Genomic DNA, 16,091 nt, shown 5'->3' with positions numbered 1-16,091 from the left:
CCGGTGCTCAGGTTGACTCTGTGGTTAAGAAAGCATACGGTGCATTAGCCTTCTTCAATCGTGGGATTGAGTTTAGGAGCCAAGAGGTAATGTTGCAGCTATATAGGACCCTGGTCAGACCCCACTTGCAGTACTGTGCTCAGTTCTGGTCGTCTCACTACAGGAGGGATGTGGATACCATAGAAATGGTGCAGAGGAGATTTACAAGGATGTTGCCTGGATTGGGGAGCATGCCTTATGAGAATAGGTTGAGTGAACTCGACCTTTTCTCCTTGGAGCGACGGAGGATGAGAGGTGACCTGATAGAGGTGTATAAGATGTTGAGAGGCATTGATCGTGTAGATAGTCAGAGGCTATTTCCCAGGGCTGAAATGGCTAGCACGAAAGGATACAGTTTTAAGGTGCTTGGAAGTAGGTACAGAGGAGATGTCAGGGGTAAGTTTTTTACGCAGAGAGTGATGAGTACGTGGAATGGGCTGCTGGCGACGGTGCTGGAGGCGGATATGATAGGGTCTTTTAAGAGATTCCTGGATAGGTACATGGAGCTCAGAAAAATAGAGAGCTATGGGTAACCCTAGGTAATTTCTAAGGTAAGGACATGTTCAGCACAGCTTTGTGGGCAGAAGAGCCTGTATTGTGCTGTAGGTTTGCTATATTCTATGTAGCAGTATGGCCCTTTTAATGCCCATGTTGATATCACAAGTCCTACACGTCTTAACTGAATGTTCCTAATCCTCTCCCATCTCTCCAAGGTTTACTATTGTCTAATACTGTCATTCCCCATTGTTGACTTTCATCCTTGCCAGAACTGGTACATTGACTCCTGGGCAAAACCAGTGCTCACACAACACCAGCTGCAATCTAATGAAAGAACTCGACCAATTTAGAAAATTCTCCAGTACATGAGTTTCAGGGACACAGTGAAGATTCATACCATGGATCAAAGGCAAACTAATTTCTATTAAATAACATTAGGGATGATCTGCATACTTTTGCCACAAGGCAAAATAACAAGAAGAACCATAATTCTATACTGGGAACATCTTATGATTCTCAATTCCCACTTACTAAGGTATCATAAAATGTCTCAAAATATTGGTAAACTATTGAATTTAAAAAAAAGGTATTTACCTGCTTCACAGTATCAGACTGTCCACTGGTGCTTTGAAATTGTTTCAATGGGAATAAACTACTGCTGTATATTGTATTGAGCAGGTTTGGAAATGTTCCGAGAATCGTGAAAGAAGATTCATCTGGTCCATCCTTTGGGAAGAATAATCCAAAATTGAATACATTTAATTTAAGGTTCCTTTAGTGAAATTTCAATCTGCTCCAGCATGAACTGGGTTATAATACGAATTAAGTCCATATTGTTGCAATTAAAATAGAAATTTCTATTAGGTTTCATTCAAATTTTTATCACACAAAAGTAATCTCTTGATACACCAGAATTAAGAACACATATTGCAAGTGATTGCTGTGGAAAGGGGACCTGGAGACAATGTGTCATCAAAACAAAATCATTGTTAAAGGAAGCCATTCAGATTATTATAGACATTAATCATGCATATATTCCTCCTCAACAAGCTTGCAAGGTTAACATTACACTATTTGTGTTGAAAGCAAAATTTGAAGTAATGGTCTAACTTCATTAAGGAGCCTTGACCATGTGAAATGCATCAGAAACTGGACTATGAACACGGGAAATTACAAACAATAGGAAAGTGTTGGCCAGAAAATCATTTGCAACAAATTCCAAGTTGGTTGGCAGATATGAAACAGTAAATTTCTTCTGTCCGAACATTTTCTAAAATTGTAAATATTTAAAATTCTTTATACTTTATTGTTGCCAGACAATTGGTACTAGAATGTACAATCATCACAGCGATATTTGATTCTGCGCTTCACACTCCCTGGATTACAAATATTAAATATTAAGAATATTAAAAATAATTAAAGTTAGTAAATATTTAAAAATTAAATTATAAATCATAAATAGAAAATAGAAAAATGGAAAGTAAGGTAGTGCAAAAAAGACGAGAGACAGGTCCAGATATTTGGAGGGTACGGCCCAGATCTGGGTCAGGATCCATTCAGCAGTCTTATCACAGTTGGAAAGAAGCTGTTCCCAAATCCGGTCGTATGAGTCTTCAAGATCCTGAACCTTCTCCCGGAGGGAAGAGGGATGAAAAGTGTGTTGGCTGGGTGGGTCGTGTCCTTGATTATCCTGGCAGCACCGCTCCGACAGTGTGCGGTGTAAAGTGAGTCCACGGACGGAAGATTGGTTTGTGTGATGTGCTGCGCCATGTTCACGATCTTCTGCAGCTTCTTCTAGTCTTGGACAGGACAACTTCCATACCAGGTTGTGATGCACCCCAGAAGAATGCTTTCTACGGTGCATTGATAAAAATTAGTGAGGGTTTTAGGGGACAGGCCAAATTTCTTTAGTTTTCTCAGGCAGTAAAGATGCTGGTGGGCCTTCTTGGCAGTGAACTCTGCTTGGTTGGACCAAGTCAGGTCATTTGTGATATTGACCCCGAGGAACTTAAAGCTTTTGACCTGTTCCACTTGCGCACCACCGATGTAAATGGAGTCTTGCGGTCCGCCACTCCTTCTGAAGTCAACAACCAATTCCTTCGTCTTGCTGACGTTGAGGGATAGGTTATTGTCTTTGCACCATGCCACCAGGTTCTTAATTTCCTCGCTGTACTCAAACTCATCATTACCCGAGATACGGCCTACAATTGTTGTGTCATCAGCAAACTTATATATTGAGTTTGATGGAAACTTGGCTGCACAATCATGGGTGTACAGTGAGTACAGCAGGGAGCTGAGTACACAGCCTTGTGGGGCACCAGTGCTCAGAGTGATTGTAGAGAAGAGCTTGTCCCCTATTTTTACAGCCTGGGTCCTGTCTGTGAGGACGTTGAAGATCCAGCTGCAGATCTGAGTGCTAAGGCCCAGGTTCCGGAGCTTAGGAATCAGTTTATTTGGAATGATGGTATTAGAAGCAGAGCTGTAGTCAATGAAAAGGAGCCTTACGTATGCGTCTTTATTCTCCAGGTGTTCTAAGGAGGAATGTAGGGCCAGAGAGATGGCATCTGCTGTTGACCTGTTGCTCCGGTAGGCGAATTGCAAAGCGTCGAGGTTGACCGGTAGGCTGTGGTTGATGTGTGCCATAACCAATCTTTCGAAGCACTTCATAGCAATTGATGTCAGAGCCACAGGTCGATAGTCATTCAGGCATGCCACCTTGCTCTTCTTCGGCACTGGGATTATCGTTGCCTTCTTAAAACATGAGGGGATCTTAGACAGAAGCAAGGAGCAGTTGAAGATGTCAGCAAACACTCCACCTAGCTCGCTTGTGTGGAATAGTGCTGAATTATCATAGCTTTCACTGTGACCTATGATATTTGTTATCAGAGTAGATGGGAGAGAGTTGGGTTTGACCCACATGGAATTTCCATGTGAATTGCTACTATTCAGTCTGTTAGAAAAGGAGTTACATCTTGCTTTCTCCCCTATTATTAGAAAATCATGAAATTTCTACAAGCCGCTCAAGAATTGAGGGCATGCTAGAGAGTAGTCAGGCATTGAGCACCATCAGAGAAGTTGCATGGGATTCTCATGAGTCTGCACACAAATATTCATAACCACCACCATCCCTAAAAGCCAATGAAACCCATTGTTACTACCAATGTAATTCATCCTGTCCTGGTGTTCAATGGTGTTCCATGCAAATGGCAGTGTAGTACATGTTGTGACTCACGGGAGTTAATCCACCATTTGTAGGCTTCTAGGCACTACTTTGCCAAGAGATGAATGAAACATCCATGGACAAAAACATAATTTTTGACAACTTCTGTCTTTACTCTTTAATCCTAAAGAGAACCACAGTTGGATTATCCATATATTGGAAGATAAATTATTGCAATGCAATAGTGATCTTTGTTACTACCAACAGGATTGAGATATATTCCAGTAAGGCAATTAATTAAGTAGGTGAAATACTGGCAGATAATTTAGTCGATGTTTCTGGTTACAAGAGATAAAGTTGTAAAGGATAATTTCACGGCATCATCTCTGTGGAACCTCTCAGGTTTTGGAACACAGGAATTAATAGAACCAGCAGACAATTTGGCTTTGAGCTGCTGTGCATTTATCATGATAGTAGATGACCTTTATTTCAGTTTCAATTTCCTGTACTTTTGTTTTTTCCCATTTTCAGTAATATTCAGAAATCTATAGTTCACTTTGTGTTTGAACTCAGTGTCTGACTGAAAAGGTATCAGAGAGTTACTCGCAAAATTCATAAAATTACAAAGGGAAAAAACATTCAATAAAATTCTCTTCATTCAACCTAGAATTCTAGTATTCAGAGTAAGAGTAGGCCATTGTGCTCATGAATTGCACCAAGAACATAACTGCATCAGAAAGGGAGCACTGTTAATGACATCAGTTCTATGCTTCTCTATTCAAGTCAGCAAATAAATAACTATTTATTTATAAATAAATATATGCTATTTATTTATCCTTGCACAGTTTGCTGTCCATTGATCCTGTTTACAGTTACTGTTTTATAGATTTGCTAAGTATGACCGCAGTAGAAGGATCTCAGGGTTGTACTTTTGAAGCACCTTCAATTACTCCAAAAGACTGAGGTTTGGTAAAATACTGAAAGGCTTTTATTCGCTGTACAATACGACCTCCACAGTGAGTGTCTGCCCCCGGACTGACGGGGAGGGGCAAGGCGACACCGTTATACAGGACTCTGTGGGAGGAGCCACAGGGGCAGTCAGCAGAGGGGTGTGTCCAGACAGGTAACCGAGTTACAACATATATACACGGTTTACCACAACTTTGATAATAAATTTAAACTTGAACTTTGAGCAAGTATCCAAAGGGAAAGTAAATTGATGGAAAATTCACATTTTTCTATTCCACTGACAACCTGTCCAACAATTAAGTGTCTCTTTCACCACTAGTTCATCCTCAAAACTAATGCAAATCAGTGGATTGAGAAGAACATGAAGCCCCTATTTAGATTAGATTATGAGGACACTCAGTCCTCGTTTATTGTCATTTAGTAATGCTTGCATTAAGAAATGATACAATGTACCTCCAGTATGATACCACAGAAACACAAGACAGACCAAGATTAAAACTACATAATTATAACGTATAGTTACAACAGTGCAAAGCAATACCATAATTTAATAAAGAGCAGACCATGGGCACGGTAAAATAAAGTCTCAAAGTCCTGATGGCCCCATCATCTCACGCAGACAGTAGTAGGAAGAAAAACTCTCCCTGCCATGAACCTCCAGCACCGCAAACTTGCCGATGCAGCACCCTGGAATCACCCGACCACAGCCGACTCTGAGTCCATCCAAAAAACCTCGAGCCTCTGACCAGCCCTCCAACACCGGGCACTGAGCATCACCTCTGCCGAGCGCTTCGACCCCGGCCCTGGCCACCAAGCAACAGGCAAAGCCGAGGATTTGGGGCCTTCCCCTCCAGAGATTCTGGATTGCACAGTAGCAGCAGCAGCGAAACAGGCATTTCAGAAGTTTACTGAGCGCCTTTAGAGACACAGCTCATTAGCCCTCGCTAACAGCCACTAGACTCAGTAGTGAGAAAAGCACATTTCTCAAGCTCCTTATGTCTAGAGTCGGTATGATTTGAGTCCCACCAGCCCAGGAAGTTGGGATGTCTCTACCACCTGAACAAATGCTGTGTAGATACTGCCCCAATGTACACTCGCCTGCCCTCCCCTCATCTCTATATGTATGGACAGCCCATGGCCCCACTTCGCCAATCACAGCAGGCAGATCCACTCCCATTCAGTCCTTGCTAGTCTAGACTAACACAACATCCTTACCAGCTAATTGATCAAAGTGCCATTCAACGAGGGTAACATTCCCTAATACCGTAACGGTACTTAAAACCCTAATCAACAATTTTGTCTGGGCTGCAGATATCCACCCCACTCAGAACACAAGTATTAGTTGTGGATAATCTCTTTGCATCACAACAAATCTTAATCTCTGCAGCATCCATAACCAAGTACCTTAATCACTTTCCCAGACACTAGTTTAAACACAGGCTTGAACACACAAACCACTTAATCAATCCTTACTACAAATCAACGGTATTAAGGGAACAAATCCCTCACAATGAAATTTGTTTTTACTGAGCGTTTGTTAACCTTCTCAAGCTCTGTACATCTAGGGCGGGTGTGACTTGGGTTCTGCCACACCAGGAAATTGGGATGTTTTGACCACCTGAAGCCCAGTCTGTGTGAATACCATGTAAATAGTGCCTCCGTGCAATTAGCTGCCGGCATGAAGTAACAGATTGCACACTGCATACAATTGTAAAGAAACTGTATTGATTAATTTCAGCTTTATTGAACAGTTAGAAGGAAGATGAAAAGAAAACAAAAAGCGCCCATTATAGTTAACACAGTCCAAACCTGCACAAAAGTTCATCTCGAAGTAGTCCTTTACTCATGTACTAGACCCATGGTCTGAATGAAGGCACACGCCACCTTCGGAATGTCGCTCAAAATCTATCTTGAACAAAGGGGCTCCCCCCTGGGAATATTGGTCCTTCCTCCTTGAAACCATTCATCTGCACAAAGCACTTTGTGCAACTGGGATGGCATCTTCAGCCATCTTCCCTCATGTCTTCTCCCAGCTCCCACCAAAAAGACCTTGACCCACACCAGTGTCTGTCAAAAAAACCTCTCTGCCTGGCGTTCTCTAGCAAGTTCTCCCAATTCCATCATCCTGATTGGTTGACACAACATTCCTAAATTGAATAACATAGCCCCTTATCTTTAGCTCAAACCCAAACATGCTAAAAGCAGAACAGACTGCTCTTACAGATCTGCTAAAATGAATTACTTTCAGCAGAGCAGTAAAAATTATAACCAGGGTGTTAAAATCATAACCAGAATACAAAAGTGGCCGGGGGGATGGGAAGGAGGATAGCTGGATGGTGATTGGTGAAGCCAGGTGGGTAGGAATCATAAAGGGCTGGAGAGGAAGAAATCTAATAGGAAAGGAAAGAGGACCACAGGTGAAAGAAAAGGAGGAGAGGACCCAGGGGAAAGGTGATTGGCAGGTGAGAAGAGGTAAGAGGCCAGAGCAGAGTGGGGAATAGGAGGAGAGGAGGGGGAGGGATTTCTTTTTAAACCGGAAGGAGAAATTGATATTTATGCCATTGGGTTGGAGGCTACCTAGACTAAAAATAAAAGGTATTGCTCCTCCACCCTGAGGGTGGCCTCATCTTGCCAAAAGGGAAGGCCATGGACCGACATGTTGGGATGGGAATGGGAATCAGAATTAAAATGCTTGGACACTGGGAAGTTCTCTCCATTATCACCCTCTGCCTCACACCATCAAGCCTATTCTGTATCTAGTAGCAAAAAAGCTCCATGAATATCCTGCGCACAAGAGGCTGCTAATAAGTGTTCCATCTTCCAGCTTTCCCACCTTTAGTAGCTTGAGTGTTCTTTTCTCCCATTCAGCACTGTGCCCAGAACTAGCAGCAATCATATCCTGTAAACCTCTGTAGTTTAGGAAAAACTCAAGAAAGCTCTAAGAGCTTGGGGAATCAGTGCAACAATCAGCTGAAACTGACCTGAAAGTGCATGTTTGGGCACTTCTCGATATTGATGAAAATTCAGTTGCATAAATTCGGAGGGTACTTGTGCTGGAGTGCTGAGCTGCAGACCGTAATGCTAGTGCTCATCAGTGTTAGGTATAGATCAAATTCACAACCCCCATCTTTATCTAGCTCAGCAATTGGTACCGGGTGAAATTTGATATAGTGGATGACATCCTAGAACCCATTTTTCAGTGTTAGCAGCCAAAATATTATAGGCTCAATGTTCAGCATTTACAGTCTGAAGTCCCCCAGGAGTTGTTGTTGAATTCTTGATATCATCTTTCTGGGTCAGCAGAAGATCACATAGTATTTATGGCCAATTATTTTAAACCTATGACTTCTGGTTACCGACCTTTTAGTCGATGTAAACAGTTTGCCAAACTTTCCGTCATAGCCCTAATTATTTTGAACATCTCCATCACATTTTATCTTCTACCTCTTGTCCTGAGAATGATTCTAGCCTCTGTATCTCACCAAGATGCAAGAAGCTAGAAAGTTATGCATAAAATCTTCCTGCTCTGCAGACATCTTCATATCACATGAGAAAACTGAACAATTAAATAGTAAGTCTTAGAAACCTGAATAACTTTGATGGTATTATTCCAGCCCATAACAAGGATTAAATTTGGTTCAGCGGGGTTCAAAAAGAACAGTTGCGAGACCCGTTTATCTTCTTCATTGCTTTCTGTAACTGGAGGTAAGCTTCTAACTTGCTCTCCTGTGTATAACTCCCAACTTATTAATGAGCCTGCATTTAAAGAGAATGACAAATGCATTAAGTGAACTGAAAAACACATAGTCCTTATCACTGATAAAAGGCACTTGGTTTTGTTGGTCCTACATAAATCCTACTACATAAGATGCTTCTCCACAATCATAATTTTCCAAGTTTAGTTGTTCTTCAAGAACAATGTAACTCCGTTATTGAAGGAAAGTGACACAAAACATTTCCAGAGAGATTTAAACAGACAGATCCCTTTCAAGGATGAAGAGTCAAATATGAATTTTCCAAACTTGAAATTGATAACACTGAACTCTAACAGAAAATGAATAAACTTGGGCATTCAGCCAGGTACAAATATCAATTATAACTAATGTTTCAATGACAAATTCTGCAATGTTCTTCAGGGATGATTCCTGAGCACACCTAGTCCAGTGGTATTGATACCCCCATCATCTGTCCCTCCTGATTGGTTAGTGCTCATTCTATCATGCTTCTGTTCTCCCACCTTGTTTACAATCAAACTCCAGTTCTTACTTAGAGTGAGACCTCTGCGTTTGTTAACATTCTTTTCCTCTAGTTTGACTTCAATGACTTCTTTTACCAGGCAGTCCAAAAGGTCGTTGGTACAGCACAGTAGTTTTGTGCTGCCGAAGTCAGTCTTGTGGCCATTGCGAATGCATGATCGCCCTGAGGAAATAATACGATTACGCACGACACTCCTATAGAATGAATACAAGGTAAAGGAAATCAATCAAGCCCTTAAAAGGGCCGATGGAAAAACAAAGAAACCAAACAATAAGGAGGAACCTGTCGCTAACACCCGTCTTCCCTAAATTTCCATAGTTTCTGGAAGGATCGCCGAATTAAGGCATCATAGGGTGGGTTGCACTCAGGAACAAGGACTAAACTGTGACCTGTGTGATTCCCCATTGGATGGCAATCGGATCAGCACTGATATGAACACTCAACAATTAAGGCTGTCATGGGCATCTGTGCAGCCTGAACTGGGCAGTGTGGACTGCAGTTTCATATTTTTCCCATTTTTTCATGATGGACTACTCAAGAAATACCATAGAATAACATTGTGCTATGTGCTTCAAATTCTATTAATTAAGGCATGAAGGTTTGAGTTCCATTTAACATCATTCTGAGCAAAAATATGCATTATGCCAATAACAACACTAGGCGTGTGCCTGAAGCCAAAAAATTGTCATGTACTGTATACTAATGAGGATTGAAAACCTAAGTTCCCACTACAACTTTGCGATTTCACCTGAAAATCACACAATATATTTCAGGTGAAATCTACTTTTGAATATGTGGTGCATAAAAAGAAGAATTTTCCTGGCGTCCACGTGTGTTCACACTCAAAAATGGTCTAAGAGTGACTCACCGTCAATCGCCCCTGTAATCAGATGGAGTCCATGTTCATCCACTGCTGCTGCTGTCACCTCTATCGCGCGTCCATGAGGGTGTGCAATTTGATAGAGCTGTTTTCCACTTAGCAGTTTCCAGACCTGCAGAAAATCCAAATGTGCATTCTTATTGTTACTGAAAACAAGAGCAAATGTCTTTCGCAAAAAACCACAACAAAGTATCATTAGTGATGGTTGCAGGCTTGATTTCAATATTTAAGAGAAATTTGGATGGGTATAATATAGGCGACCTGGGTTCAATTCCCGCTGCTGCCTGTAAGGAGCTTTTACGTTCTCTCTGTGATCACATGGGTTTCCTCCAGGTGTTCTGGCCTCCTCCCACAGTCCAAAGGCCTTCTAGTTCGTAGGTTAATTGGTCATTGTACATTGTCCCATGATTAGGCTCAGATTAAACTGGGGTATGCTGGGTAGCGTGGTTAAAAGGGCAGGAAAGGCCTACTCCATACCGTGCCTCAATCAATCAACAGACAGGTAGATAGTCTGGCATGGACTAGATGGGCAGAAGGGCCTGTCTTCTGTGCTGTAGCGTCTATGACTCCATGACTTTGAAGCAATAAAATCCACTGCAATGAACATTGCAGTTGTCAGTTTCAAATGTATATTTAAACATTTCACTTTGTTATCCTATATTGAAAGAAAGAATATAGATGGGAATAAAACTGTCTATCAGGCATTTGTTGTTCTCTCTTGTCCTAGTATTTTTGTTCATGTATTCTCTGTTCAAATATAATTACATTGAAAGACAAGTGGAAATGCTCCTTTGTTGTTCCAGGACTGGTGACACTGAAAATGTGTATCTTTCTGTCACTCCCACATACATGATAAAAAAAACACGCATTCTTAAATAAAATCTGCTTGGAGAAACTTTGGCAACAAATCAACAAAAACAAACCACTCCCTTTTATTCGAACTGAATATCTGAATGCTTTCAAGACATGCTGCAACAGAAGATGGGATCTCTCCTATTACACAAGAGTGAAGTGCTGAGGAGTAGATAAGCCCCAGTCATTTAGTAAGAATTGAGTTGGTCTACATCAAGTTCTCCAACACCTCACACACAGGTCAAGCCAGGCAATGTCTTAAGCATCTCTGTGTGCAGACTCATCAGCTCTTGATTGCAAGCTGCCCAGTACTGTCTTTATCCTTGTGCCTGCAAGTAGAAATATTTGATCAACTCCTTCTGCAGAGAGCTGACCCATAAGCTACCCTTTCCTCCAGATATCATTGTAGCTTATCTCTGCGTAGTCACCCATGATGTTTGACTAAGCCTCTAAACTCTCCATTATAGTCTATGAAGAACCTGGATCTGAACTCATTGTGCAACCATCAGATAATTGACTCTTTCTGAATAGAAAACTCCAGAGATATGACGTATTAATGATGTATGTGAAATGAGGAAGCCATATGTACATGGTCATAGTGAGGGAAAAGAAATTGATGAGATGCATCAATTTAAACCATGTGAAGGTCATTTCCCAGCAAAATGGTGAAGAGATGAACAAGTCGAGTGCTGAAAAGGGAATCCTACACAAGACTAACTTCATCTTTGATGATCTGTACTCCCCTACCACTCATGGATTTTGTGGTCATCTTACCCATGGTAGCCAACACATGCTACTCACAGCAACAGAGCCAGTGACTACTTTGAGAACCACGTTCCATCTGCCACTGCGTTGCAAGTGAATGCACCCTCCTCCTGTAAAAGAGGGGGGAAATCAAGGTAATCTGTTTTGATTTTGCTTACCAAGGTTGAAATATACTGATACAAGTTTGCATATTGAATTTCTGAGTGTTAAAATGTAATTTATTACTTGATCAAATTTGTTGTTGGCTCCACTAAACACTTTTGATACCAGGGAATTTACTTTGGCCATATGTTTTTCTAGTTACCTTCTAATACAGGTACAGATTCCTTTTCGCTCTTGACGTCTTCCAGGGCTTTTTGGAAGGTTTTCACTCATCATGATCTTGCGTTACACTTGGCTATGGAAGCCCATGTCAATGAAAAGGACTGCTAACTTTCACTACTCTTCTTTCAGGCTACATAATGAATTCCAGCTCTGGTTGGATTTAATGCTCATCTCGCTTTCAAAAGGTGTAAACATGAAATGAACTTGTGCAAGAAAATTTCAGCTGATACGTCTACAGTTCTGCCCAGATGACATCCACAAATAATGAAACTATTATTTTTAAGCCCCTCTGAAGTGCATGTGCCCTTATGTACGTATACACAAGTGATGGAAGAAACCTGAACAGTTCCCAGTGCCGGTAAGTTTTTGCTTTTTTTTTTAACTTATGTTTAGAAACTGTTCTCACTTTATATATGCTTTCCTTCATTATGAAACCCAGTATCAATTTTTAATGACCCATTTGCTGTTTTTCAGATAAACACTTACCTTAATTACAGATTTACTACAAATGGAGACAACCTTGCCACTAATTTTGTTGAGGACAAGAACATTGATGGATCGTTCATGGGAACGAGGTATCTCCAGATTGTCCTGCACCACTGATGTTAGGGGTACAAGTTCGATTGAAGTGGATCCTGCACAAGTAAATGTACACAATGAATATGAATTTCCCTCAACCTGTAAAACTAACAGTGGGATTTTTTTTTTACCTTTATTAAAAACCTCTTCTAATTTGCAGATATTAGGTAATTCTTAATGAAATGAGATCTCACAGAAGTGCAGAGTTGTCTATAGTTAATAATTCTGTCCAAACACATGATTTTTAGAGTGCAGTACTGGTTGACCTGAAACTGTGATGAGACTAAGACAGGTTACCAGTGAAGGGATAAGTCAAAAACATACAAAGGAAAGTAGTAATCAGGATAATGAGATTTTGCATTGAGGCTCAGGAAAAAAGAAAACAAACAATTAAAAAGAGCATTATAGAAATTGTTGAATCAGAACAGGTGGAGAAAAAGAAAAACGATCTTCAAAGTACTCAAAGAAAAGGCTGGCAAAATAAAACAATTTAAAGCTAATTATTAAGGTCATGAAATCTAAAACTGTTAAGTGCTTTACAAACCCAAAACATTAGATTTGTTCCTTTTTCCACCAAAGCAGCCTGACTTGAGTTTTTGCAGCATGTTCTGTTTTTACCTTAGACTGCCATCATGTGCAGTGTTCTTGATTTTCTTTCTTGTAGCAGACAATAATAAACCAATTGGTTGTTCCTAACAGTCCAATAGCTTGATAGCCACCATCACATCAACTTTTGTGCTCAATTACAATTTATTTAATTTAGTGAATTAAAATTCCCATCTGAAATGGTGGTGGGATTGATTTTCCTGGACTATTAATCCAGCCTCAGCACTATTACTACAATACAGAACCTATTTTCTATTTTACCTCGACCTGAGAACCTATAATTGAATTTTTCATAGCTTACTAACCTACCAGCAATTAATCTCTTATTTTTATTGTCAAACACCATTGTGTTGAAGTGCCGATCTACTTGACGTTCACCCAAGATGAAGACCTGCAGGACAGCAATTGTCTGAACATCCCAGACTCTGAACATCTTCCAAAAGGAAAATAGAAGTTTAAATTTAAGACAACATTAGTAACATTTCCATTAACTTCACAGTTAGTTTTAAACATACAAATACAAACTGAAATAAACAACACCAGGAAAAGCAACTCTAATCTATGAAAACTAATTTTAAAAAATTATTAAAACAGCAAAAGCCATTATGAGAAACAGAGGTAATATCAGCATAATGCCACCCCGAGTCAGTAATTCTGTTCATTCTGAGTTTAAAACCTGCAAGCATTACGTTGCTTTTTTTTTAAAACCAGGTCTTCAGCTTCTTTCTCTAAAAGCAAATGCAAAAGAAGATTTTTGTCAAAAATAAGGGACGTACGTTGAAATTCAAACTAGTCTACTATTTATACTGTGAATGTTACAAGGAAATATAATGGAACAGAGGGACCTCGGAGTACGACTGCATAGTCATTTTAAGGGGCTTCAAGGGTAGGCAGTGTGATGGAAAAACACATTAGCATGCATCCTCCATCAGGGCAGTGAATATAGGAGTTGGGACATTATATTGCAATTGCATAAGTTGTTGGCAAGGCCACACTTGGAGTACTATCTTTAGTTTTGTTGTAGGAAGGATGTGATAAACTGGAAAGAGTGCAGAACAGATTTGAGGATGTTGCCTGGACTAGAGAGCATGAGATATAGAGAGAGGATGACCAGGCCAGATTGTTATTCCCTGGAATGTAGGAGAATGAGGGCTGACCATATAGAAATGTTTAAAATTATTAGAGGAATAGATAAGGTGGATTGTATTGTATATTTAATATTACAGTAATATTTGTATAATATTGTCAATACGATGCTTGATTAAACATTCTTTTTACATAATGCATTGTGGGTTAAAAATAAAAGTACGTAAATGGCAAACGTCATTACGTCACCATGTCATAGGTACACACCTTGATTAAGGTAAAAACTAAGTTAGACATTTATTCCTGGCACCTTTGTTTCCCTTTCAATTAGATTTTTATGTTTTGAAGTTACAAACCCTAACAGATGGGTAACATTCTTTTCCTCAGGATAGGAGAAGACTAGGGAGCATAGATTAAGAACAAGAAAAGGATTCAGAAAGGCCCTGAGGATCAACTTCTTCACTCAGAGGGTGCTGAGTAGATGGAAAAAAGCTGCCAGAGGAAGTAGTTTTTCCAGCTACAATAGTGTCATTTAAAAAGCACTTGGACATGTACATGGAGGGAAGAAGGCTTAGAGTGATAAGTGCCCAACACAGGACATCGGGTCTTGCTGAGTGGGCACCATGGTTAGCATGAACTAGTTGGGCTGAATTGCTTGTATCTGTGCTGTACTGCTCTATGAAACTATTGAAAATAACAATCTTTCACCTCTCTATCAATGCTGTGGATAAATTAGAAGAGAGAAAAGTACTGGAGATGAAAAAATTCCACCTCCATGAGAAGATAGCACCAGCAAACAAAGCAACCAAAGGTGACATTCTTCAGACAGTTCACGAAACTACTTCCTTTTCATCCTTTACTTCCTTTACTTATTCTTTCCAGTATGATTCTGCTACTATTGGAGCCTGGGATCTACATTTTAATTGTGTGTTTTCAGGCCAATTGAGCGATTTGGTGCTCTGCTGTCTCCAAGGGCTTTAGGTGAGGTTTCAAGTGAAGTGTGCGACCTGGAGGCCAAGAAGTGTGGAGAAAGGGCGCAAGCCGGTGATGTACTCCATTTCTTGATGATCTCACTGGCTAAATCAATGAGGACATGAGCGGACAGAAAGGGTCTCGGCCCAAAACGTCGACTGTACTTCTTCCTATAGATGCTGCCTGGCCTGCTGCGTTCCACCAGCATTTTGTGTGTGTTGCTTGAATTTCCAGCATCTGCAGCTTTCCTCGTGTGAACATTCCTGGACTGTTTTGATAACTTTGTGGTTAGATGTTTTATATTCTCTGTTGTTTTCCATAGAAACTATAGAAAAACTACAGCACAGAAACAGGCCTTTTGGCCGTTCTTGGCTGTGCTGAACCATTTTCTGCCTAGTCCCACTGACCTGCACATGGACCATATCCCTCCATACACCTCCCATCCATGTATCTGTCCAATTTATTCTTAAATGTTAAAAAAAGAACCCGCATTTACCACCTCCTCTGGCAGCTCATTCCACACTCCCACCTTTCTCTGTGTGAAGAAGCCCCCCCCAATGTTCCCTTTAAACTTTCCCCTCCTCACCCTTAACCCATGTCCCCTGGTTTTTTTCTCCCCTTGCCTCAGTGGAAAAAGCCTGCTTGCATTCACTCTATCTATACCCATTATAATTTTATATACCTCTATCAAATCTCATACGTCATACAAAAAGCTTCTAAAAATAAACATCAAACCGCCAGCAAGAAAAGAAAATATACTAAAAGAGTTTACAATTAGATCGTGGAAAAATTATATCAATTAACTCAAATGATAATAACGAGCAAATGAGCCCCATCTTTTCTCAAAATCAAATAAAGGTTCAAAGGTTCGACTTCTAATTTTCTCCAAACTAAGACATAGCATCACTTGAGAGAACTATTGTGACTTCAACAAAATGGCCCTCCTAGCTATCAATGTAATAAGTGCAATAACATGTTGGTCAGACACAGAAATACCATGAATATTTTGAGGAACTATTCCAAAAAGCACAATTAATTTATTAGGTTGTAAATTAATTTTAAGTGCTTTAGAAATTGTTGAGAAAACTGCCTTCCAGAACTGTT

General features: G+C 40.3%; 1 protein-coding gene across 1 annotated transcript in view; it reads right to left on the bottom strand.

Annotated features, from left to right (window-relative positions):
- Positions 1-16,091, bottom strand: part of LOC140201991 (WD repeat-containing protein 64-like) — a 126,949-nt gene that overhangs the window by 51,914 nt on the left and 58,944 nt on the right. The window contains exons 10-15 of the mRNA XM_072266858.1: positions 13,239-13,362; positions 12,231-12,379; positions 9,792-9,915; positions 8,933-9,085; positions 8,149-8,222; positions 1,132-1,263 (exon numbers count right to left, since the gene is read on the bottom strand). Coding sequence (XP_072122959.1) covers positions 1,132-1,263; positions 8,149-8,222; positions 8,933-9,085; positions 9,792-9,915; positions 12,231-12,379; positions 13,239-13,362 — 756 coding nt within the window. The remainder of the gene's footprint in view (positions 1-1,131; positions 1,264-8,148; positions 8,223-8,932; positions 9,086-9,791; positions 9,916-12,230; positions 12,380-13,238; positions 13,363-16,091) is intronic.

The sequence above is a fragment of the Mobula birostris genome, chromosome 8, assembly GCF_030028105.1.
Source record: "Mobula birostris isolate sMobBir1 chromosome 8, sMobBir1.hap1, whole genome shotgun sequence".
Classification (NCBI taxonomy): domain Eukaryota; kingdom Metazoa; phylum Chordata; class Chondrichthyes; order Myliobatiformes; family Myliobatidae; genus Mobula; species Mobula birostris.
Note: the sequence above shows the minus strand (reverse complement) of the source record. Positions and strands in the feature narration are given on the sequence as shown.